Genomic DNA, 25584 nt, shown 5'->3' on the forward strand with positions numbered 1-25584 from the left:
TCGTGGTCTAAGTTAAGCATATATCCTAATTTATGTTCTGCCTTCCACTGTTTAATAGATCAAACTGCTGGATTGAATCATTTTAAGTTTTGTTGAGACTTTTATTTTTTTTTTGGTGACATTAAGGGCCATATATGTTCTTAAAGACCTGTCTCTTTGATGCTAGGAATAAACTGTTGTGTTGTTGTGGTTTTTTTGTTGGTTTTTTTTTTTTAAATGGTTGCAGTAAATGTAATTGTTTTTCAGCCTAATGCATCTTCTAATACCAACCCTTTTTCACATGAAATATCCTGCTGAACCACTGAAAGCAGCAGCTTCTCCATTTAATCTTGCTGAAAAACCAAAGACTGTACAGCTGCTTTTGGACTTCATGTTGGATGTTCTTCTTATGCCTTATGGGTAAGTAAGAGTTAATATTGGTGTTGTCTGGTAACATCGTCTTCTTGTTCTGTGAAACATCACAAAATGCACCCTTGGAAGCTTAATTTAAAAAGCGCTGTTGTTTCCTACCTCAAATGAAATATATTACATATTTCAGGAATATACAAAGCAGGGTCTTTATCTTAAGAATGGAATCAACACCTTCCTTATTTAACAAAACATGTTTTTTTCTGGCTAATTAGCTATTATACTACTCTGTCCTTGACCTCTGTTCAGATAAAAGTGAAGCTATGTGGCATATGAGCTACCTTTTAAATAACCAAACCTTTAAAATAGAAACCAAATCAAAATGTTTGTACTGGTACAGTTGATTTTGAGTCTTGATCCTCCAAGGTTATAAGTAAGCATAGTCTAATACTTTTTGGAACTTAACTTTTAATGAGAGGATTTTCTTGCTTCTGAAACGTAACTGTAATGTTGTGTCATGTTTCTGAGAGCAAGAATAATTTACAGAACAACTTGAATTTTGTGCATGCTATTAGGCAGGAATCTTCTGATGTCTAAAATCACTACTTGCTCAGTAGCTATTTTCTACCAATTTCTAAATGTTTTTTTGTTGCTTGAAAAACTTTGGAAGTAAAATAGAAATAATTCTATCACAGGAACAGATTTCTTTTTCTAATAGCTCATGGATTCTGGTGGGATCTTCTGGGCACCTTACTATCTTACATGCAAGTTGAATAACCTGCAAGAATTAATTTTTAAGTTGTGGTCATATGTTTCTTTGTGCAGCTCTACTGGAAGCAATGCTCCTGTCAGCAGTTTGAGGCCACATTTGAGTGTGTAGAGTGTGGCAAATGAGAGTTCAGAATTTTCAGTCTAATTCTCTGTTCTCAGCTTGCTTTCGACAGTTTGCCCAGGTGTATTCTGCTAGCTTCATCCCCACACTAATGTGTCTGTGCCTTCAGGAGGTGAAGTCCTGTGGCATTTTAATGAGACTTCAGTTCCTTATGCTTTTGTACTTTGGCCAAGCATGATGACTAATTTTCAAATACTCAGAGAGACCATGATGTTAGCTGAAAGGAGAGGACATTTTTTTCCAATTTCGTTTTCTTTCCAGAAGGTGCTTAGAGAATGTCTTCATCTAGCCTGTGGCTCTGGTTGACACTCTTTCAATGTCTTGCTCCCTGGGGCAAGATGTTGCAATTGCTGACAGTTAATTTATACCTGGTAGAACTTCCTCAGTTGCTGCCTATCAGTCAATTAGCCTTGCCAGTTTACAAGTGGTAAAGCAACCAGAAAGCCTAACTTTAGGGCCTAAGGCTTAAAATGAAGTGTTTGCAATTATGACATCAAAATTTCTTCTTGGAGATTTAGGATGAACATCTGTCCTTGCTGTTGTGACTGCTTACTTTTGTTTGTTGTCTGTGTGCTAAATGCAGAACAAAGTATGGCCATCTGGAGCAATACAGTTATTGTTGGTCTCTTCTTCAGTTTTGAAGCTTGCTTATACTGCTTGTATTGAGTCAGTTTGCAAGTATACAGGGAGACGTAGGGTGATTTTTGCCAAGGTGTGCAAATATTCAGAGTTGCTAGACTTGCCAGTCTGCGAAATGACTGACCTCTGTAAATGTCACTTTTCCTGCCCCAGCACTAAAACTGCCATTTCCAATATGTATGTTTTTGTTGTCAGAAATTGCTTCCCGCTACTTTGCTGTGTTGCACATGTCATTATTTCCCTTAGTAAGTTTGAAGTGTTTTGTAGAAATCATACAAATGTTGCTAAAGCTTTTATATAACCTTTCCAAGTCTACTGCTCTCTGTGTATTTAACATTGCAGAGAGAATTAATTTTGGTTGGTAACCTGAGATGTTTTTCCCAGAAACACTGGTGGACCCTTCTCTTTCTTAGCCAAGTTACTTGTTGTTTTGTTCATGGTTTTGTTTCTTTTTTTCCAAACAAGTATAATGAGATGGCTTGCAGGGTAGCTTGTCTAAAATAATTAAAATTCTGTCTTGTGTCAGAGTCGTGGATTGATTAAAGAGGAATATGTGAAGTTGAACTGGTTATTTGTATTCCACCCATTCCAGCCTCTAATTCAATCAGCAGTGTGGAGTGGTAAAGTCTCTAATGAAACTCTGTTCCATATTTAGGTACGTATTGAATGAATCTCAGAGTCGGCAAAACATGCCCTCAGGACAGGGCTCTTCATCAAGTACTATGGGAGGTCCTGGAATCCCTCAGCCACCTCCAGGGATGAGCTTTTATGCAGCCAAGAGAGTAATTGGAGATAGCCCATGGACACCAGAGCTGCTGGAGCAGGTACTTGCAGTCACAGAAACTGATCTTGGGGAACTGAGGGGTAGTAAAGAGGACAGCTATGCATAGAGCAAAACAAGGCTAGACAGAGTAAGGTAGAAAAATTTATGCTCCAAAACCTCCCTTTTTAGCAGGTGTCGGCAGAGTTTCCCTGATTAGCATGCAGATAGTGAGCAGCAAGTGATTTCTTTGAAGGGGAATGAAAGATGATGCTGTTGAGAGCATGTGAACTTGAGCGTAATGGGCAAAAGCTAGCATTTCAGTCACTTGAGTTGCTGTGATTGTTTTGTGGTTATTTTGGCATATGCTTTCATGTCAGTAAAACTGCATTTACCTTCCAATTTGTTTAATAGTGTAAGCTGGGGATAGTGAAGTTCATTGAAGCAGAGCAGGTGCCGGAACTTGAAGCTGTTGTACATCTGGTTGTAGCCTCCAGTGATACAAGACACAGCGTGGCCACTGCAGCAGACCTTGAACTGAAGAGCAAACAAAGGTACAGATGTGGATATTTAGAAAAGCTGATGCTCGTGTTTCTAATGATGCTCACTGCAGCTGACATAGTGCTCCAGTGTGGAAAAGAAGGGTACTGTCCCACACATAGCTACTTCCTGTTCAGATGGGCTGGGATTTGGAGCAGCGTAGCTCAGACTCACAGCTGAGAAAAATCAGTACGCTCCGGAGCTGAAGCTGTAACTGCAGTTATCTTTGGTATTACATTTGGGCCATTCTCTTACTGCCTAGTTTCGATATTGTCCCATGTGGATTACTGTTGACCTTTGAGGACTTGATAAGTGATTCACAGCTGGTCAGCATATATAGATACTGCCTTTCTTGTAAAAGAAAACTTTCCATTTGATTTAGCTAGGAGGTAAAGAGACCATAATTGTGAAGTGGACTGTAGTCTAGAAAGCTTGGCAGCCAACATTGTTTGCATTTTTGCTTGTCTGCAGCTCAGCTGTCATCATCTGTGGATAATACTTCTGTCTTTAACTGTTGATGCAGCTAGGAAAGTTGGTGTTCATACTGTTTGCTGAGTCACTGACCATGTGAAGTATGCTGGGTCATGTTCCAAGATTTAGAGTGGGATAGACTCGTCTTTGGAAAGTGTGGGTAGCTTCTCTATTACTAGAAGCAGGGAGCTACTTAACTTGGAGTCAGTAATGTAATGTGAAACTATGTCCATTCAAGTCTGTTCATGTGCCTCAAAAGCTGCTGGAGAGATGGTTCTACTATCTGGAGAGCAGCAGGACTGTTCAATGAAGGAAGGCATTCTGTCCTTTTACTGATTGTCTCATCTTTCCTTTGGTGTTGGTATTCTGTATCTGGAAAGCAATGTGTATTTGGACAAATAGTGTTAATATGCAATATTGAGTTTTTTTGAGACATAGAATATACTTCACAATTCACTTATTTAGAAATTAACTGCTTTGCTGAAAGAAAGAGATAGTTGCATCTTCCTCAAATCTTTTAAATATGAATGTCTACATTTTTGTTTCCTTTACTTATTCTGTGTATTCATGTGTGTTTGAAATAGTCTTTTCAATAAATAGCGTCAGCTAAATGGAGTTATTCTTAGAAAAGTCACAGGGCAGAGATTCTTTCAGATCTGACGGGACTGTGTTCTGATTTTCTTACCACTGTGTTCTCTGTAAAATGGATATAGACTTAATCAGTTTCCTCTAATGGATAGAATTCTACTGATAGATCCACGATGGATGAAAAGTTGCAAATAAGCCAGCAACGTGCACTTGCAGCCTGAAAGGCCGACTTTATCATGGGCTGAATCAAAAGAGGGCTGGCCTCATCTGGGAGAGTTGTCCTCTGCTCTGGCCAAATGGGGTCCCATATGGATTACTGTGTCCATGTCTGGGTCTCCCATCTCAGGAAAGATATGAATCTGTGAAGCAAGTCTACAGGAATGATGGACAGGGATTCTATCAGGGAATGTAGTGAGAGGAGAAAGGGTGTCGTGGAGTTATCTAGATCAGTCTACGTCTGTGATAGGGGGCAGTAGGCCCGTGGGCTGCCTGACCCCAGAAATGGGAAGGGAAAAGGGGAAGGGGTAGGGAAGCTGGTGTCAAGGAAACAAAGAGAGCAGCGGCAGCGATCTAAGGAGGAGAACTTAGTTTACTATGATATCTGAATGCAAGATAACACGATATAATACAATCTAATTGAAATTCAGGCTAATAAATCAAGTGAAATAAGAGAGAGTTTTCCAAAGACCAAGAAGCCTACTTTGAAACTGAAGATGCCACAGCTTGGAAGCACACCCACACCCGCTGCCAGGCTGTGAGAGAGCGAGAGAGCATCACTTCCGTGTCGTATTTCCCTTTCTGACCATGAGGTCCTATGGGACGTGTAGTTCTTCTCTGTGCTCCACATGATGTTATGATGTGGAATACCAATAGCAAAAATTACAAAACCGTGACGAAGGGGTGTGGTTTTAAATGGAAAAGGGGAGAGACTTATGTTAGGTGCTAGGAAAAAATTCCTTAATCTGAGAGTGGTGAGTCCCTGGCACAGGCTGCCCAGAGGAGCAATGGATGTGCTGTCCTTGGAGGTGTTCAGAGGCAGGTTGGGTAGGGCTTTGAGGAACTTTCTGAGGAGAAGTTGTCCCTACCCGTGGCAGAGTGGTTGTACTCATTGTCGTCTTAAAGGTCTCCTGCAGCCAAAACCATTCTATGACTGTATGGCTGTAGTTATAATGTGGGCAAATAGATGTGTCTTGTAGACCATGGTTGAATAGTCTTGGGATTACAAACAGTCTCTTCAACAGAATGCTGCAGTTTATGAATACAGAGGTATTTCTTAAGAGGTGACCATTTCATGTTCAGTCAGTAGATTTCTTTCATTGGACAATAAGTGAGAGTGTAGATTTCTGATGAATTATTTAGTTACAGTGCTGCAAATTATAGTTGTGATATGTAATCACATTCTACCTGATTATATACTATGTGGGAGGAGTGGTTAGAAGTCAAATCAAATTTAATAAAACTCAAGTAAGGATAGAAATATGATGCAAAGTGTTGTAAGATTTTTTTTTTTTTTAAAGTAATCAGTGTTCAGAATCCTAAGTTGGTGTTTAATGTGTTTTCTTCTTTAGTTTAATTGACTGGAACAATCCTGCTATCATCAACAAAATGTATAAGGTGTATCTTGGGGACATACCATTGAAAACCAAGGAGGTAGGATTTATGTTCAGAGTTCCATACATACTTAATTTCTGAAATTGTAGTTGCCTTATTTTATTTCTTAAACTACACACACGTTTCTTACATCTGTCACTTTCTTTGATCTCTACTTTCTATGAATGTTTGTGCTGTTGATTTTTTTTTTCTCAAAGAAACATCTCAATTCATTCTGAGTTGCAGAAGGTAATTTAGCAAACTTGAAAGTACTGCTGTGCAACAATGCCCTGTCTTATTTCAGCTCTTTTTCTGACAGGGATCTGTTCTGAAACCAGAAATGAAAAGAGAGTCAGTCAGTACTCGTGTTAAATTAAAGATTGTTCCTCATCTTCTTCGATCTAGACAAGCTGCAGAAACATTCCCAGCCAACATTCAGGTAGCATGTATGTTCCTAAGCTGCTCTTTCAAATGAGCTTCTTGAATGGTGGTGCTTGAAGCAGGAGATTTAGAAAGTCTTTGAATATGAGACTGGACACTTTCTGATCTGCTCTATTTGCTCTGTCAAGGTGGTTTATGATGGACTCTTTGGCGCAAACACAAATGCAAAACTGAGAAGTCTGTCCCTGCAGTTTGTGCATCATATTTGTATCATGTAAGTAATCAGGAATGCTCAAAAAGTGTTCAAACAGTTTGCCTGGAAGCCACTGTATTTATTAAATGTAAAACTAACTGAGGTCAAAGAATACTACTGTAACTCATAGAAATTAGGATTTTTTTTTTCTTAAATCTTGGGAATAAGGGGGCACTGGGGTTGTGTGTGTGCTCACCCATGTTAAGCTGTGGTTTTGCAAAGCTGAGGGGACAAAAAAGTGATATCGACAGAGGAAATTTCTAAGGGAATGATGAAGATAATTTAATCTTCTTTGATATTTGTAATTTCAGTTGTCCAGAAAGTAAAATAAAGCCATTAGGCCCAATGCTTCTGAATGGACTTACAAAGCTGATCAATGAATACAAGGAGGTAAGCTGAAGATACAGAATGGTGTATCTTTGTATACATACAAGCAAAAGATATGTCTTTATGATGGGAACAGATAAATCTTTTTATTTGCGTGTAGTTGCCTCAGGTGGCTTTTCAAGGACAGTTCTTAAGAGAAGAAGGAAATATTTTTAAAGGTTATTATGGGGAAAACTATTTTATTTGACTGCTCCAGGTAGGTGCTTGATCACTATTTGTTAGGTCTTGGGAAATAATAGTGTTGATAATCTAAAGAGTGAAACAATAGCATCCACTTCCTAGTAGTCATTACTCTGGAGCACACAGAGCTCAGCTCCAGGTGTGCACTCCATTTTGCCAACCATGTATAGTGTGAAACTGCTGGCAATACCTCCCTTCCTGTTTATCCAGTGGAAGTAATGCTATGGGAGGCATGTTAAAAATAGAATTGCAAGTGTTGCTCTGGCAAATTTGGTCGTTCCAGTGCAGTTTCAGAAGACGAATTCCTCAAGATACTTCAGTGTATCTTGTGAAGGACTGATTTTGCAGACCTCTGTTTTGCAACATTGCTCCTTTTGCTGGTACCTTTGAACCATTGGATGTGATCCTCTGGTTTGAATTGGTGTTTGAAACTGTGAATCTCCTCTGCCATTGTAGATGGCATGAAAAGGGACTGTCTAGAAGGAAGTAAATCCATATTTAAATAAGTGGAATTGGTCATTTGTAGGATTCATTGCTCAGACCGCTTCCCTTCTATAAAGCTAGTTTTTAGGGTCAGTGGGAAGTTCCAGTCTTCCTTAGGTACCGTTTTGTACTTTTGCCTGATCTTCTTAGTTACCAGCCTCAAAATAAAACACAAGTAATTGAGACCAGAAGAAAGATTTGCATTTTGTCATTGTTTCTAATCTTCTGTTTCTTTTGGAAAAGTGTGTTCTTTTGGCTCCTATCTGATGCTTTTATTCTTTGATGTCGTTATGTTCCAGGATTCTTTGTCTGTGAAGTGCCTGGTTGAGCACTTTGGAGACAGGATAGAAAATAAATAAATGTTTAATTGTAGAACACTTCTATGTTCTTATGTATTTCTAGTTTTGCTGAGTTATATACTTTTTTTTTTTTTTTTTTTGTCATTTAAGGATTCAAAATTGCTGTCAATGGCTTATTCAGCAGTTGGAAAACTCTCCAGGTAACAGAAGCGCTATTTAAGTAATGGGTCACTGAATAGCTTTTTAGAGTAATGTGTTTATTGATCAGCAGCAAGCCCTGAACCTCCTGCCAGTTCTGCAATAGAGTGTACAGCACAGAGAAGAGCATTCTTCTTGATAACTTTGGAGGTGTAAAATGAAATATGCATTTGGCTGATAGCTTCGCTAGAAGTGATTAATGGCAGCTCATGAATAATGTATAGAATTTATAAAATGGTTCCACTCTGTGGATTGTCAGAAACATACATTTTTAAGGAATGAACAGCAAAATTTAGAAGGTGTGTGGCTGGACAAGTGGTATGTTCAGTGCTTTGCTGGTGATCTAATTGCTTTTTCCTAGAATATTTTGATTTTCAGACTGTGATGAGGGGTGTTCTATGTGGCAGAAGTGGATAAGATAGAGCAGATTATCTGTACTAGCTGTGTTTTGTTTGACAGTTAAATTATGGACTGGGGGAAAGATCAATAAAAAACAACTCAATTTAAAAAGCCAAGACCTTCATGAATGAAAATATCTTGTTTCAGCCGAATGCCTCAACTCTTTACCAAGGATATAGCACTGGTACAGCAGTTTTTTGAAGCTTTGTGCAAGGTGGGTGCTGACAGGGCTTTGTGAAATCATTAGTTTTTTGTGCTGGTTTTGCTTAGTTCTTGTCACTGTACACCATAAAGTAACAGGACTATGTTTTCTACTGTAGGAAGATGCTGATACAAGGCTTGCTATTCAGGAGGCCTTGTCTATGATGGTTGGAGCATACAGTAACTTGGAAGGAGCCCAGCGTACTTTGATGGAAGCTCTTGTAGCTTCTTATCTAATAAAGGTATTTCCATACATGTCAAAATTAAATACCTTGAAATAAGAGCTTTGCAGTCTCCTTTTTCCTGACCCTGTGTGTTGAGTTCTTCGGCTATGCGCCTTGCTTTTCTTGCTGAACGTAGTATTCTGCCAGGAAATATTTGTAGTATGTTGTGGTGATGGCTGAAGGAAAGTTAATGCAGTTTTGTTTATGTTCTGTTTCACAAAGAAACATAGTGTCTGCAGTTGTGGTGTACCTTTCTGGTAGTCTCCTCCTAGGGAGATTTGAGACACTGATCCAGAGGAGACCAGACTTCACTAACTGTCTTGATTTTCCCCAGGGTTCCCCAGAGGTCTGGGTCTGAATTTTTAGTGAGCATCTTTTGTATATTGCATGTTCATATCAGTACTTAGGGTTACAATAGAGGTATATATATGTCTAGTCATTGTGCTAATAGCTGTGTAAGGAGCTGTTTTCATGGTGATCACCTAGGTCTCCAGGCAATACTGTTTTTAAGTCTGTTTGAAACCAGCAGAAGGAATGGTCCTCCTGAATTAATGTTTCTGGTTGTGCTGCTCCTGAGCACAGTTCTCTTTCCAAGGGTAGATTATGTATATCATTCTTCATTTATAAGCTGCCTTGGTGGGACCATTGAGATACATTAGAATTAGTGATAACCCTGATTTGTAATTCCCAAAATTGTGTGTGTGTTTAATTTACCATTTAATTCTCCACCTGGGTATATATGGGAAGCTAGCTTTTCTCCATTTTCTGCCATATGAAGAGTTAGCAAGAACAGTGTCTCAAGAAATTACATACTTTTTTGTGTTAAGTTGGTATGAGAGGACAGAGTGGATGATTGCTGATATACATACACAGTGGTGAGTGCAGATTACTGGTGTTCATTTACAACTTAGCCTTATATTTATCTGTTCTCTTTAAGCCTGAAGTTCAAGTACGTCAAGTGGCTGTGAAATTTGCTAGCACAGTATTCCCTCCGGATCATATCCCTTCCAGATACTTACTGCTCTTAGCAGCAGGAGACCCGTAAGTCCTTTTTCTTTTTAACTTTTTTTTTTTTTTTACTTAAATTATTTTCATCCAATTACACATATATTTAATCTAAATATATATGAGGTCCACTATGAATTTGGGTTTAATGCATATTCATGTATATAGACAGATGGATATAAATGCCTGAGAACTAATATACTGAAAATCAAATACGGTTGTTTGAAAATTGTCTTGTAATGTAGTGGCACTCTTGGTAGTTCTGTGGACAACTGTTACTGTTTGAATCCTTGTTTTTCATTTCCAGTGATCTGTAGCATTCAAAGCCAGGTTTGGTGGGGCTGCCTCATCTAGTGGGTAGCAACCAGCCCTCAGTANGCTTGAATCCTTGTTTTTCATTTCCAGTGATCTGTAGCATTCAAAGCCAGGTTTGGTGGGGCTGCCTCATCTAGTGGGTAGCAACCAGCCCTCAGTAGGGAGTTGAGCAGGGTGGGCTTTAAAGGTATCTTCTAACCCAAGCCGTTCTGTGATTCTTTTCTAATGATCATTGTGAGCACAAAGTCAAATGTGTCATGGTGCATCTGGTCACCTTTAAGGTTGCCATAATTTTTTTCCTGGCAAACTGTAGCAACCTTTTAAATCTATTTTTATCTTAAATTTGCAAAGAGTCTGAAACATGCTTTTATATAGGTTGCCATTTGCTGCTGAGGAGCAGGTGAATTCTTTATTTATTCTTAAATTAGAGTAATAATTTCATTATCATTATACTCCAGCTATCTGTTCTTGTCACTTAAACATCTTTTTTCTCCAGCTTACTTAATTGCTCCATTTTTTTTTGTTGGTGCAGCTGTTGTATAAGGAAAGTTTAGCAACAGAGAAAGCAACAGAGCAGTTTGTTCCAGTTTATCATTGAAGTGTCAACACTGTTTTAGGTGTTGATCTTCAGCTAAATAGGGAGCAGAAGACCTGGTGGGTGTCACCTGAAGCTTGCAGATAGGAAGTGATGAGGAATTCCATCCTGTCCCTTCACTTAGAGACTCCAAGTAGAAATATAGGAAGACAAGGACATGGAAACTGGGATCTAAGTGTGATCATCAGCAAGATCTAAGATGCGCAGAGGTTGCCTGGTCCCGACTGTTTTATGGCAACTACTCATCACTGCCTTTTTTCCTTCCCCCTCTCTATAACAGTCTAAAGATGCAGTGCATACTTTCTTTCCACTTCATTTCAGAAAGGCATTTCTCATTTTAAAACTGCTTGCTCTTGCTCAGTTTTGAGATCTCATTGTTCATTAAAGACTGTTGTTCATTTGTTCTGTGCAAATAGCATCTGTTTCTCATCTTTTCTTCTGAAAGGCGGGAGGAGGTACACGGAGAAGCCCAGCGGGTACTGAGAACATTTCCTGGTAAAAATGAAAAGGAGAGTTCTGGGAAGCAGATGCCATCCTTCCCTGAAATGGTTCATTATATTCAAGAGAAGGTACAGTCCTTCTGTCCTACTAAATAACAAGACTGATGTATTTACGTCATAAGTATGATATTTCCCATCCCTATTTCCAATTCCTCTACCTTCTGTAAATAGCAGAATTAGTTAAGATCATAGCAAAGACCCCACACAGCATCACAGGATCTGTGTTGCTGAAGTCAGTGCTCATGGTTATTTTTTGCTGGAAATAACTTCAGGAGTCCCGAGCATTAAGTGACATAAAGGCTGATCTTTTAACAGATTACTTTGCATTGATATTGCTTGTGCCACACATATTATGCACAAGGAAGCAAGTGTTCAGGGCTGGCAATCTAGCATGTTTAATGAATGTATTTTTGGAAGGGATAGAAAGCTTTTTCTGATTAGGCCAGAGAAAAATAATACTGTGCTTAAAAGAGTAAAAAGGTTCCAGTCTGAGAAATAAATACCGGGACAAACAAAGAAGCATAGCTTATTGACTTGAAGGCTCAATGGTTTGTTGCAGTTAGGAAAACTAATGGCAGTATAAGCAGTGTTTTGCGATCTTCCAGGACTCTAAGAGAATTGCGTGCCAAAAACACCAATAATAAGTTAACCCTAACTGCTTGCAGCGAGAAATTGCCTGGGCTGGTGCTAACAATATAGTTTGTTTTCCACCCTTTTGTGGACAGTACCTCTAATAAGCATAAGAAGAGTACAGATGTTGTGTAGGTTCTGCAGTACATTTTAGGTCATCTTTTCAAGTTTCCTCTGCCATTATTGTTCTCATGTACATTTTCATTTGCTAAGTGAAGGATAAACAGTTGCATCTGCAAAGTTGCATAGGCCTTTTGAACATCTTTGCTATATGTGCATCTGAATGTTCCACTATTAATGTACTCTGTTGTGTAGGCCTCTCACCGAATGAAAACTCCAGCTAAATATATGACAGGAACTGCAGCCTTGCCTTTTAATCCTGCCACATTTGGAGAGGTAATTCTGCTTTTACTTCCTTGGATGTGTTTACTGTTATTTATTTACAGAATAATGTAAGAAGCTAGTAGTTAGTCACATTACAAAATTTCCTATATAATCAATTGTTGGGGTTAAATTATCCTTATCTTATTACTCTGTGCTTAGAGAGGTCTGAACTGAATTTTCACAGGGGGCGTGGAGGAGTGTGGTTGGGAGGACTGTCCCATTGCTTTCTGAAGCAGACCTAGTGTAGCATCTTCTCAAAGGAATGGAAACTGGAAATCCTCTAAGCCCCACTTTGTTCCTTGGGGCTGTTCATTTCATTGCAGATTACCTGGCTTGTCAACTGGAGACAAGTTCAGATGTTATGCAGTGTCTATGTTAGCAATGCACTGAGTTGCTGTTGGATGCCTGCCTGATTGGTGTTGGGTACAAGCTGACCAGGCTGCAGTCAGGTTGCAACAGCTTGTAATAAACAACTCTGGAAATGGTGCAGGAATTGTAGGACTGTATGCTTATACAAGCATACTGCAGGAAGTGATCCTAAGTTTTCTTGCACCTTGTATATGCACCTGTATCATTGCTGGCTGCTCTGTTTTAAGTTTATTAATAAAATGTTTTGTTTCATTTACATTGAATATAGCCCATTCCTTGCTCTTCTTCTGTCCCTTTAGTTTCCTGAGTGCTGTTATATTCGTTCATATGGATCTTTTGTTTACGTAGATAGTCCTGTACCTGCGGATGTGTCTCGCTCACAGTGCAGGTGTGGTGCCAACCTCACAGAGCTTGGCAGATATGCAAGACCATGCCCCAGCCATTGGACGTTACATAAGAAACCTCATGTCTGGCAACCACATATCTTTCTCTTCCACTTCCTCCTCCAAAAGTGCAGAAACCAATCCTGTACAGATATATATTGGCCTACTCCAGCAGCTCTTAGCTGGTGTTGGAGGTAAGAGCGCTGTCTTTGTGAAGTCGTTCACTAGAAATGAATGCCCATTGCTTTGAATTGCAGAGTTGCAGCACAGATTATGTACTCCTTGGTGTAAACTTGCTCTCTTCTGTGCTTCTGAGTAGGTGGGAGGTAGTAGGACAGTAAAGTCTCAGCAGCAGTTGAGATAATGTTCTAAAACTGTGAACCCACTGTCTGCAACAGTTTCCTTGACTGTGAATGTTGTCTTCCTCATTCTGATAACTATCAGTGACAAAAGTCATCTTAAAGCATTTTAATGCTTTCAGAAAAAGTTTCTACCACCATGTTTGCTAATATTAGTTTATCTAGTATCTCTAAGAAATGCAGTACCCTGGCATTATGTGTTGTTTGTTATCCCTAGTGAGTTGCCAGCAGGTACTTTGAAATACCTGGTACATTTTGCAGCTTTTTATTGAGGATTGCTTGATTCTTGTAAGTAACTTGATTCTTTAATTCCTCTTTAGGTTTGCCAGTCATGTATTGTCTTCTGGAAGTTGTTTCAGTATATCCAGAGAAGCTAGCCAGCAGATTTGTTGACAAAATGGATTGGATAAGGGTGTGTTGAAAGCTGCTGGTTTTGTTCTTTTTTTTCTCTAACTATTTTGGGGGGCAGGGAGAGGGAGCTGAGGAGGGAGCATGTTAGAGGCATTTGGCGTTTTTCCCATGATGAAATGGAGCTTTATTTGTCAACTACGCTCTTAATTTAAAATCTGTTATTTCTACCTGAAGTGAACACCACCTCATTCAGTGTTATATAAAGCAGAGTGGGAAAAAGTATTTTTTTGGTACTTTGATGTTATTGTTTTTCCTTATTTACTTATGCATTATGTGTAACATAATTGCTGACCCTCCTGGAACAATCAGTCAATACTTCCCTTGATCAGAAATCTGAACAGCAAAAGAAAGCCAAGAGCTCTTACAGTTTGCCACTTCTTCCTTTTAGGGAATCTGTCAGCAGGAAAACCAAAAACATACTTTGTTCTAGTGAAACCTGTGCTGCACCGAATGCAAATGACTTCACCTCATTTAAGTGCAAATATCACCCTCAAAGAATAGGTTTAGAAACATTCTTCTCTTCATTATTGCTTCTCATTTGCAGGAAAACCTGTTTATTTGGCCTCATATCCATTTGCAAGCTTCTAGGGATGATAACTGATATGACCCAAGTTCCTGGTTGTAAATCATCCTTTGTGATTTCACTATGCCAAGTGGAAGGAACAGTTCCAGGAGCTTGTTAGAAGTCAGCAACATGATCTGATACATGTTTTCAGCTGAAACTGGAGTTATATTTCAAGAGCCTAACAGATCTCATATCTTGCTTGTTTGTTTTTTTTTCCCCACTTGGCTCGTGTCTGTATTACTTCTGGTGATCTGAATCATTCAGAGCTTAACATATGATTTTTTCACAAGAGTGTGTTGCATTATGCACATAATCTTACCTCTGCCATTAGTTTCATATAATCAAATGGCACAAAGCTTCAAAAAATCCAGATTTTTAACAATTTGAATGATAATTGACCTCTTATACAAAATGGATAGATTTACACTGCAATTTCCTCAAAGATGTGCATTATTTGTTGTTGCTTTTTGTGTGTGTCACCATTGTGTTTAAGTGGTTTGACCTCTACGGCTTTTTCCATTTGATTAATAAAAAAGGAAATTGAAACCTGTGGTAGATTTGGGGGGGAGGAAACTTTGCAGTTCTGCAAGTTTGGTGGGTGTTCTTGTTTATTTCTTTGTAAGTTCCATGTGGATGTGAAGTATGGAAGCTTTTCTCTGAAAACAAAATTCGGCAAAGCATTCAATGTGTTGTTTATCTTAGAGTTGGTGAGTAGCCCTTTTGGGGCTACTGGTAATGTTCCTGCTAAAAGTTAATATGTAATCAATGCTTTGTATTGAGTGCTTTGTTTCTTACTAAATGATAATACTCTTAATTTGAAGAATTTTAATACTGTTTATGCCACTGCATGGCTGTTGTAGCTGTAAGTATGGAACTCTGCATGAACAGACTGTTTAAGTAGTTGATTTCATGTTTTGTTTCTTAATGAATACTCTTGCAGAGCCTGATGAATACAAACAAAGAAGAAATGCGTGAGCTTGCTGCCCTGTTCTATTCTGTAGTGCTGTCTACAATGTCTGGAAATGAGCTTAGGGCCTCTGTGGAGCAACTGATCAAGATGACAAAAGACAATCATGTAACTACCTTCCTTTGTCTGCTTTCTGCTGGGCTTTTCAGTGTCATGTAACTGATGGGAAATCTGAACCTCTTACAGTGTGTTCAGGATGTATTAGCCTTAATCTGAGTGTAAAATTAACTAGCTGGCTTCTAGCTGGGTGTTGGAAGGGATTTTTGCTGTTGGTGAGTGGAACAGATCTGTAAATAAATCCCTGAAGCTGTTGTTCAGTTTGATAAGCGTTTCTTGAGACACTTCTCATAAAGTAGAGCCAGTGCAGTCACAACGCTTAGCAGTTTTACTCCCTTAGATATACCTTGTCTCATTGAATGGTAACAGGTCAAACTACTTATCACCAACACTTTCCTAGTTCAGTATTTGTGAGCAATTTAAGGCACCCACAGAAAGAGGAAGATCTTGGCTTCTTGCTCATTCCTGTTCCCTAGCTAAGCCACTGGCCGTACAGCCCCTCATTTTCTTGGGACTTGATTGAAGCCTAGCTTCTACTCACACCACAGGGGACTGCTCAGCAGCCCTCCTGTTTTCTTTTTTCTTTTTTTCGTTTTTTATGGTCTAGCCTCCAGGGAAAGACTTTAGGAATGTGAGTTTTGATGCTAAATTCTATGAGTCTAGTAGTTTTAATTTATCCTAAAGGACTTCATCAGAGAGCACTAGCAATATCAAGCTCTTGGTGTATTGTGTGTTAGAATTCAGCTTTCTTCCAGGTGCCCTCCCAGCTGGCTCATCTATTTGTGTTCTTAACTCAGTGCTTTGTGGATAGTGTTACTTACTTTGAAAATGTTTGTTTGTTTTGTTTTTTTTCTTTCTTTCTTTTTTTTTTTTTGCACTGTTGATGTTGTCTGTAGAGCCCAGAGGTCCAACATGGATCCTTGTTGGCTTTGGGATTTACAATAGGAAGGTACTTGGCCAAAGGGAAAATCAGAACAATGGAGCTACATGACATAGAACAGCCAAACACTGCAGTCATGCCGGAGCAAGAGCAGATTGTAAAGTCAACAACAGAAACAATAGGTAACTTACCACCTGATACTTTGCTGCATGTAACAGTTGTTTGTAAACTGCCCCAGGCTGAGGACCTCTCTAAGATATTCAGCCTGAAGATAGTATTAATCTTGAGTTCACTTTGTATGATAAAATTTACAGCCTATGAAATTACCATGTGATTAGGTGAATGGATGTGAACCTTTTCAACTGACGTTAGATGGACTCTTAGCTCATTGATCTACACAGCGCAATTAGGAGTGGTACTACTGCCAAGACTCCTTCCAGTGTCTCCTCACCTTTTGATTTTTTTGTAACATAATGCTTCCTACCAGTTGCAAAGGAAATAAGTACCATGCTACTTGCTTTAAGTCATCCTGTTTATTTTCTCCTGTAGGTTCTTTTCTGGACAGCACCTCTCCCTTCCTTGTGGTGGCTGCTTGCACAGCTCTTGGGGAGATTGGCAGAAATGGCCCCTTGCCAATCCCCAGTGAAGGTACAGGGTTTACAAAGCTGCAACTTGTTGAAAGCTTACTGGCCCGAATCCCTTCCAGCAAGGAAACAAATAAGGCAAGATTTTGTGACGTTGTTATGGTTCTTGTTCATTTCTGGAATGTACTGCCTGTCCAACTCAGCTTTGTTTTTTAAAGAGGTTATTATCGAACCTGCTTGGACTAGGGTTAATTGTTGGCTTTAGTGAGTCAGTTTTTAAATTAGTGTTTTCACAATATCTGGTGTTGTCTAGCAATTGTTCATGTGTGCTTTTTGTACTGCCAACTAGGAGATTATGGGATGAAAATTATAAAAAAGGATAACTTAAATTCAGGGGAAATGGGAACATCTTCTGGAGAATAACTGTCAAACATAATACAATGCTTATTTTGCTCTGTGTCATATGGAAAATTGTGTTTTGGAAGAGAAGAGCAGCAATTGGCTGATAAGTTTATTGCATGTCTAACTTCAGGTACCATGAGTGAAACTACAGAAGGAAGGGGATAAGGAGAGGTTTGAAAGTGTCTCTTCTGGACTTACAGGAAGATAATGATTGTTGTTGTTTTGCTTTGTATTTAAGATGAAGGAACGAGCAATACAAACCTTGGGTTACTTTCCTGTGGGAGATGGAGATTTCCCTCACCAAAAGCTACTGTTGCAAGGTTTAATGGATTCTGTAGAGGTGAGAAACTAGCGTGCATTGTTCTTCATCTGTATTTCTGTTTGAATGTTTTTCTATCTATTCTTGAGCCAGGCTTACCAAGAAGTTGTCATCTATAGAGCTTCTAACTTTGTTAAAGCTGGCATGAAGTAGAGAGCTGAGGTAGGCTTGGGGCATGTCACATTCTAAAATGTTTTATGCCAGTTTAAAAGCTTGCCTGCTGAGGTCTGTGCCCCAGTCTTCGAGACTGTGTGTGTGCCTGGTTCTTGGGGACTACCTTTACACAAAACATTAACAGCTTTTAGTAATGAATCCATAAGTCCGTATTTTGGCATCCAAGTGTATCCTAAAAGGCAGTAATATAAATACATGTTCTTTTTCATCAGAAGTGCATCTGCTGGTGTAACTCACTTGAATTAGAAGCTTTATTTATAGGAAGATTTGTTGTCGGCCTAAGTCCACCAGTAGTGCACTGCGTTCTTTCGCAGTCCTGCAGAGCTGCTGTGCATATTTCTATATGCCAGACTGAAAGATCAGAAGTTGGGGGGATTTTTAGTATCTTTCTTTGCAGCTTGTTTTTGTATTTCTTCCTTGTCCATACTTGCTTAGAATTCAGCACTGTAGAAACATCTATTGAGTATGAAATAAACTGAATTTGCAGAGTCTTCCATTCTGATGTGATCAAACAAGCAAGAATAGCAAGAACATTGTGTACACGTCCACAAAATCATGTTTTTGAGTGCTGTGTTTATGAACTGGAACTGCTCAGGGACATTACAGCTTCCTTTATAAAATACGTACTTGAAGGGAAAAAAAAACAACTGAAAAACAGTTTATCTTAGATTGCAGGAAGCTAAAGGCTTGCTTGCCCAAATTACATGAGAGTTTTGTTCTTCCAGAGAGTAAGAAGAGCAATGGTACTCAGCAGGTATAGTAGTCAGCTGTTAAGAGATAAAGACTCATCACAAAGATTGACAAAAAATTGGCAGAAATCTACACATTCTGTTCCTCAGGGCTTAGGGAAATAATGGAAGGAAGACAGAAAAGCAAAGCAGAATTTCAGCTGAATTATTTTCATGGGGCTAAAAGATTGCTCGTCTCTTAAAGTCACGGTAACTTTTGCTAATGATTGGTGATCTTGTTTAAACTTTGTTTTGATCCTATCCCTTATATTTTTTTCCTGTTCCTTATGTTGTGTAGAAACTGGCAAATTCTTTGCTTTAGCTCTTACCATTCATTTTGGAGTGTTTGACATCAGCACTGCTCTCGTCAGCTCCAGGGGATCTAAGTCACCAGATAGTCTTAGAAGCTCACTGAAAGTGTGATATTGTAAATTAGTGCTGAGTACTGGGACTGAGTAATGGGCTGTGGGTTTTTAGAATAAGTGCCAAAACTTTTGGTGTTCATTTGGTCAGTAGTCAGTAAGGCTCTGTTGTGTTTCCCAGGCCAAACAAATAGAATTGCAGTTTACTGTGGGTGAAGCTATTACCAGTGCTGCTGTAGGAACCAGCTCAGTGGCTGCACGTGATGCATGGACAGTCACAGAGGAGGAATATATCCCTGCCCCAGGTATGTCTTCCTTATGCAAGGGTCTAGGTTGAGAAATGTGAAATCTCACAGCTGTGGCTTAATACTGGCTTTATCAGTTGTGTTTGGTTAATAGTGGAAGAAGTAGAAGGCATTTTACACTGCACTTTGCTCTGTATTCTGCAATACTGAGTTGTAAACAAGTTGTTTCACCACTTGGAGTTTCTTCATTCATACTCGTTTGGGCCACAAGCACTGTCATGAATGGTTAGGAGAGCTCTCTTCAGAGTTTCTCTTAAGAGAAACAGTTTCCCAGAAGTTACACTGTAGATCTTTTCTGAATAAGCAAGGGTTAAGGCCTCACCTCCTTACTCACCTGCCAGTAGTTTTCGCGTTGCTGCTGCATGTCATATGGAAATAAAATATGCATGTCTGACTCTGAAAATTCCCTTCTTCCGCTCTACCTTTATTTCATATAGATCTGAAGGTAAATGATGTGGTTCCTTGGGTCCTAGACCTAATTTTGAACAAACACATTATCAGCCCTAACCCACATGTTAGACAAGCAGCCTGCATCTGGCTTCTGTCAATGGTGAAGAAGCTGAGTACACACAAAGCTATTAAGGTAAGGAACATGTTCCTTTATTGACACTGGCTCCTCATCCCTGTTTTTTTGCTGCCTGTCTCCTTTCTGTCCATTTCTTTCCTCTTCTTTCACTTACATTGCCTTTTTATCCCCAGGGCTGCAGCGGTCCTTACTGAGGTCTTTTAGTCATGGCTTATCTTTTTGTAGTAGGGGAACATCATAATGATCAGATGAACAAAGCTGTTCAGCATCTTTCCAAACATCTGACTTGTACTCTAGTCAGAGTATGTGCAGTGTAAATCTGTTTTATAAGATGAAGTGCCAGTACTTCTTTCCTTAGAAAGAAGAGATGGATAGCAGTATAGTTATTAGGATTTCTTTTTGGAAAATACTAAAAGGAGATTTAAGAGATGAAGTAAGTGAAGAAAACTAGGTATAATTTCATGAACTTTTTTTGCAGAATTCATTACAGTTTTGTTACTGAACAGAACTTACATGTTTCATGTACTTGGTATTTTGGTTCTGGTTTGAAAAATCCTGCACTTGGAGTGCTTGTCTATGATGAGAATCACAAAGTGTGGAGGTTTCTATACAAGGAGGCACCTAAAGCATTCGCAGAAAATGAAAGAAAAAAGGAAAAAAAAGCATTCTCAACCAGAGCATCTTTTCCCTGCATAGATTTACCATATTACACTGATCTAATGGTATATATTGAGGGAGTAGCAAAATCCTCTTGTTTGCTGATGTCCCTTCCCTAGAGGATGACTCATTTGTGGCACATTAATTCTACGTATTAAACAAGGAGAAGAAATTATGTGATTTACTAATAACATGGCACTGGAATGGCCTGCCCAGGGAAGTGGTGGAGTCGCCATCCCTGGCAGCATTCAAGTGGCATTTGGATAAGGAACTAGGTGATATGGTTTACTGATTTTCTGTAGGTATGGTAAAGGGAGGATGGTTGGACTAGATGATCTTGTAGGTCCTTTCCAACCTTGTGATTTTATGATTTCTGTGATTAAAAAGGTGCTGGGCAAATAACTTAACACTGTGTGAATGACAATCAGGCAGCTGCTTACCAGTCTGAAAGAATGACACTTTTTGTCGTAGTCAAAGCTCAAATAGACAACCCTACTGATATGGTTACCTCTGTCTATCTGTTAGGGACTGTCTTAAACCTGAAATAAAAATATCCTTCTTTCTCATCTTTCAGTCTCACCTCAAGGATATTCAAAGTGCATTCGTTTCAATTCTGTCAGACAGTGATGGTAAGTAATACCACAACAGATTTGTCTTTTAGCTAGGTCTCAAAAAGTCAAAGGGAATCTTCAGCAGGCAGAAAGTCATCTGTATCCTCTCTGTCAGTTTGCATTAAAACATGTCTGTAAAAAAAAAAAAATTAGCACTTCTGTTACTTCCAAAATTTTCTTTCCTAGATCTTGTAGAAATGAGAGGCAGAGTGTAAATGTACTTCTGCATTTTCTTCTGCAGCCTATAGTACCAGAAACTGTTCAGTCTGCTGCTTCTGTTTTGCTTTAGGCAGAAGTATTGCAGCGTTCTGTATGGACAGCAACTTTAAACTGTCTTTAAACAAAAAATGTTTGACTTGTGTGTCCAGCAATGGCAACTAGTGGAAAGGATGGGATCCAGTGGTCTAGCCAGAGCTTACTGAAGTTAAAGAAGGAACTATTTGCTGAACTTCAGTTCAGGGGCCCATAGTGTGTCTGAATAACGGCTGCTCATGGGATGCTCTCATCTGTTTCAGAGCTACCAATGATAATGCTAACATGAAGATGTCACTTAATTTATGGGACAGGAGCAAGTTATTGCTTCAGAATCCAAAGCTTGTATTGCCAGACTAGATCTTCTCTGAAATGGAGAGCTGTGGACTGCAACACACAGAGCTTTTGTTTCTTAATCATGATCTTTATTGTTGGATCTTGTAATTGAAATGTGTTTATTACTATTCACGTGCTTATCTTTAATTTCACTTTGTGAAATCTCTTGCAGAGCTTAGTCAGGATGTTGCTTCAAAAGGTCTTGGGCTGATATATGAACTAGGAAGTGAACAGGATCAGCAAGAGCTAGTCACCACACTTGTTGATACCCTTATGACTGGAAAAAGGTACAGTGTGCCTTAGAAAGTACTCTGAGCTACATGTGTGATGGGAACAAAAATGTGCCTCTTTTGTGTGGGAGAGATGCTTTGTGCCTGGGGGAAACCACTGTCCATATACTGCCAGGGAGTCAAACTGAGATATTTCTCAATTCAGCCTTGATTTATTGTGAGTGAAGATATTCCAGATTTGTTCTGTTCTGAATTTAACAGAGCTACCAAATAATTATTCAGTCCTGATTCAAGCAGTTTAAATCAGTTTGGGTTTGGTTAGATTTCCTCCTTGCACTGTGTAATTGCAAAGGACAATGAGCTCCTGCAGTGACTCTGGACAGTATCAATGTTGTAGAAGTAGAATCTTAACTTGCATACACTTCGCTGAGGGGAACTGTTAATAGTTGCATGTCTAATTAGGCATAAAAAATTGTGATGTTGCAGAGCTACTGGCTGTTAATCATGTTGATCTGTGTTGGAAGTGCTCATAACAGCCTTCTCCTTTCTAACTTGGTGACAAAATCCTAATCTGCAAGTGTAGGGCGATTCAGTGGTGGTAAACAGGAGAAGATCAGATGCGTAGAAATGTTTTGTTGTTTTTTCTTTCATTCTGAAGTAGATGTGCTTTCCATTGGTGTAGATTGTATCTAGCCTGAAATAAGCCATCATTCAGTGTTTTGACTTTGCTTCTGACTACACAGCAAAGCCCTGCCTTTCTGCCACATCTCATTAACTATACACATGATATAGGCTGATGAGGTTTCTTGCAGTGTGTGGCTTTGCACTTCAGTATATTGTGGTTTTTTTTTTTTTCCTTTGGTTGCTTGATATTTATTTATTTATTTTTATTTGTGGGTCTGGAACTGAAAGGATAGGAAGTTTCTGAATAATAGGGAAAAACAAATTCACTTGCTTAGTAGTGTGCAATATGTTCAAGGACATAGTTCGGTGTAGCTAATGCTGGACCTCTTTTCTGATAGAGCCAAACATGAGATGACTGGAGAAACTGTGGTGTTTCAGGGTGGCTTGAGCAAAACCCCAGATGGGTAAGTTTATTGACACTGGTCAATAAGTTCAGAGTATACTGTTAACTATTATGGTATTTCTTCTGCTGAAAGTAATAATTTCCCTAAAAGCTGATTTCTTTTCTGCTTTTCAAAGTCAAGGTCTTTCTACCTACAAGGAGCTTTGTTCACTTGCTAGTGATCTCAATCAGCCAGACCTGGTGTATAAATTTATGAATCTGGCCAACCATCATGCCATGTGGAATTCTCGGAAGGTAATTTCCTGCTTTTGTACCACTTCCATTCTTCCTGTGAGCACTAGAAACAGTTGACTGCATTTCTCTCACAGCAGTTCTATGATCCATAGATAACTGCATGTAAAGGCTGTGTGTTGGTCCTTTGGTGTCTTGTTCAACACAAATTAAGCAGCATGAGAAACAGATTAAAGTTCTTACGACATAATATTGTTATCACAGGTCTTATTATCCTGTATTACACTATGAACTAGCTGTGATCCTTCCTTTTTTGCATTTTGAGCATTCAGAAGCAAAATCTTCAGGTTTTTGGACAGTGAGATAATATTTTCAAAACTGGGTGAATTTTCATATTTCACAAAAAAAAAAATGAGCTTTATTGTGTAAATAAGCAAAACAAATTTTATGTACACTTTTTAAATCTCTAACTTGGCAACTGTCTTTTTCACTGGCTTTCCTAAACATAAGAGGAAGTTGTTCGGTCCCTGGGCATATGCAGAGCACCTTTGATGCTCCTTTATGTGGAACCTACCAAGTAGGCCACATCTTTTGTATTGCACCTTTCGTGTTCTTTTGTGCTCCTCACCTGAAGTTTTGAGTCTCTGAGAAATGTCACTTAGTGGAAAAAGCAAGCACCAGCATTAGCTTCCGTTCAGTGTTTGGCAAGTCAGCACATCTTTCAAGACTTCCCTCTCTCAACACTGGGGCACCTCTACTGGAGCGTGAAGTGGGGCAGGCTCTGCAGGATCTTGCCAGATGGTTCCTTGCACCATCACAGCAGTGATCCTGTCTGTGAGTTTGTTTTTTCTGGGTCGCAGTCCAGAAAGTATATTCTATCCTGTAAAGTTCTGTAACTGAGGTTTTGGGTGGCAGCTTTTGACATGTCCAGTCAGGAAATGTAGAGGAAGTCACTAGAGGCTGTTATTGCTCTGCCGTCTTTCCAAGCTGTCCTAACAAATTATGTGGTGCTTCATGGGTGAGTATCAGTTCCACTGTGTTGTAATTGACAGTGGTTCTCTGTTGGGCAAAAAAAGAAAGAGTGCTTGAGTTTAAAGTAAGACCATGTGCAAACCAGTAATCCCCAGAAATATAAGTTGCATGGTTAAGATAGACTTGTTTTATTTTTAATTTCTCAGTTCCTAAGTTATTCTAGACCTTCTGAATGCAACAGAGTTGAAGGGAAGCAGTGGCCTTCCTTCAGGAAGAGCTTATTTTGGAAAAACATAGCCAAATCCTTACAGGTGTGATTTTTCTACCAGGACTTTGCCAAAGAATGTCAAAAGATATCTTTAAATAAAGGTTGGAGGGTGTGGGGAGGGGGGGGCTGAAGTAGAAGCATCTTCTTATCTCCTGATTGCGACTGTCTGCTTGATATTTTTGTGATACTGTAGTATTGGCAGGAGTGTGTAACGGTACTGCTCTTGTTCTTTTTGTCTTGTTATCCAGTCTGTCAGGCAGTTTTGCCACTGACTGTGGTGTGCCCAGGAGCGATAACTGAGTTGTGAGTAAATGGTTTCACTAAATGTTCTTCTGTTGTCATTCCAGGGAGCAGCTTTTGGTTTCAATGTGATAGCTGCCAAGGCTGGAGAGCAGCTGGCTCCATTTTTGCCCCAGCTTCTTCCTCGCCTTTATCGTTACCAGTTTGACCCCAACCTGGGCATTCGGCAAGCAATGACCAGCATTTGGAATGCATTGGTAACAGACAAATCGATGGTGAGTGTGCTGTAAACAACAGTGGTGGGTTCCTGCTAACCAAAGGTACTTATTATGGGAAAGCTGTATATTTAGAAAGGAGGAAGTGTGTAGAAAGGGATTAGATGTTATCCTAAAGAAAGATCTGGTTGAACCTAAGGATGAGGTGAGGAATGCACACAGGCTTTGTGCTGCTTCTTGATTGTGGAATGATACTGTAGACTCTGTGTGGTCCGTGTCGAAGTTGGACTGACTTTATGCTGCTGCATGTAGGGTCTTTCCTCACTGTGATATTGCTCTGATATTGTATATGAGAAGTTCCTGAGAAGTCATTATAAAGATGCATCCCTTAGAGCAAGGACATCTAAATGTGTTAGTTCTGAAGTAGGAAGAAAGCTATGGGGAAGAGAGTATTCCATCAATTCAAGGTTAACTCTTCCCAAGCATGTTTCAGGGATTAACTGACTTCTTAATATGCCCTTACTCTAGATCTGAAGGAACTGGAGAGATGGGTTTGCAAACTCTTTCTCATATCAAGGCTTATCTTAGTGTGAAGTCATTGACTGATCCTTGGGCAGAGTACAACTGCTTCTCCTGTAACGCATGTTTGGTGCTGCATCTAAGCAGCTCTGTTGAAAAGGACTGAAGAACTTCATTGTGGTCTCTAAGCCCTGAGGCAGTGCAAGAAGGGCACTTCTAAAGTGTCACGGGTTACTTAGATTTACCTATGCCTGTGACAGGGGAAGCCACCCCACGCCCCCCCCCCCGGGGCCTGGAAAGGAGGGGGAAAAGGGGAGTGGGATAAAACAGTGACAATCTAAGGAGGAAAAACTTATTTTACTAAATATGATAT

At 39.4% G+C, this 25584-nt stretch overlaps 1 protein-coding gene across 5 annotated transcripts in view; it reads left to right on the forward strand.

Annotated features, from left to right (window-relative positions):
- Window positions 1–25584, forward strand: part of ECPAS (Ecm29 proteasome adaptor and scaffold) — a 66155-nt gene that overhangs the window by 16346 nt on the left and 24225 nt on the right. For 4 of the 5 annotated variants that reach the window (XM_032441468.1, XM_015849831.2, XM_015849832.2 and 1 more), the window contains exons 5-30: window positions 247–399; window positions 2535–2703; window positions 3054–3193; window positions 5807–5888; window positions 6148–6267; window positions 6398–6483; window positions 6774–6852; window positions 7962–8011; window positions 8556–8622; window positions 8729–8851; window positions 9771–9874; window positions 11194–11317; window positions 12194–12274; window positions 12980–13208; window positions 13694–13785; window positions 15290–15424; window positions 16270–16435; window positions 16803–16975; window positions 17478–17579; window positions 19004–19127; window positions 19565–19710; window positions 20885–20939; window positions 21682–21796; window positions 22762–22827; window positions 22943–23060; window positions 24585–24752. In XM_032441468.1, the coding sequence (XP_032297359.1) occupies window positions 247–399; window positions 2535–2703; window positions 3054–3193; window positions 5807–5888; window positions 6148–6267; window positions 6398–6483; window positions 6774–6852; window positions 7962–8011; window positions 8556–8622; window positions 8729–8851; window positions 9771–9874; window positions 11194–11317; window positions 12194–12274; window positions 12980–13208; window positions 13694–13785; window positions 15290–15424; window positions 16270–16435; window positions 16803–16975; window positions 17478–17579; window positions 19004–19127; window positions 19565–19710; window positions 20885–20939; window positions 21682–21796; window positions 22762–22827; window positions 22943–23060; window positions 24585–24752 (3067 nt within the window). The remainder of the gene's footprint in view (window positions 1–246; window positions 400–2534; window positions 2704–3053; window positions 3194–5806; window positions 5889–6147; window positions 6268–6397; window positions 6484–6773; window positions 6853–7961; window positions 8012–8555; window positions 8623–8728; window positions 8852–9770; window positions 9875–11193; window positions 11318–12193; window positions 12275–12979; window positions 13209–13693; window positions 13786–15289; window positions 15425–16269; window positions 16436–16802; window positions 16976–17477; window positions 17580–19003; window positions 19128–19564; window positions 19711–20884; window positions 20940–21681; window positions 21797–22761; window positions 22828–22942; window positions 23061–24584; window positions 24753–25584) is intronic. The other variant, XM_015849833.1, reaches the window with a different exon arrangement.

The sequence above is a fragment of the Coturnix japonica genome, chromosome Z (genome assembly GCF_001577835.2).
Source record: "Coturnix japonica isolate 7356 chromosome Z, Coturnix japonica 2.1, whole genome shotgun sequence".
NCBI classification, from domain to species: Eukaryota; Metazoa; Chordata; class Aves; order Galliformes; family Phasianidae; genus Coturnix; species Coturnix japonica.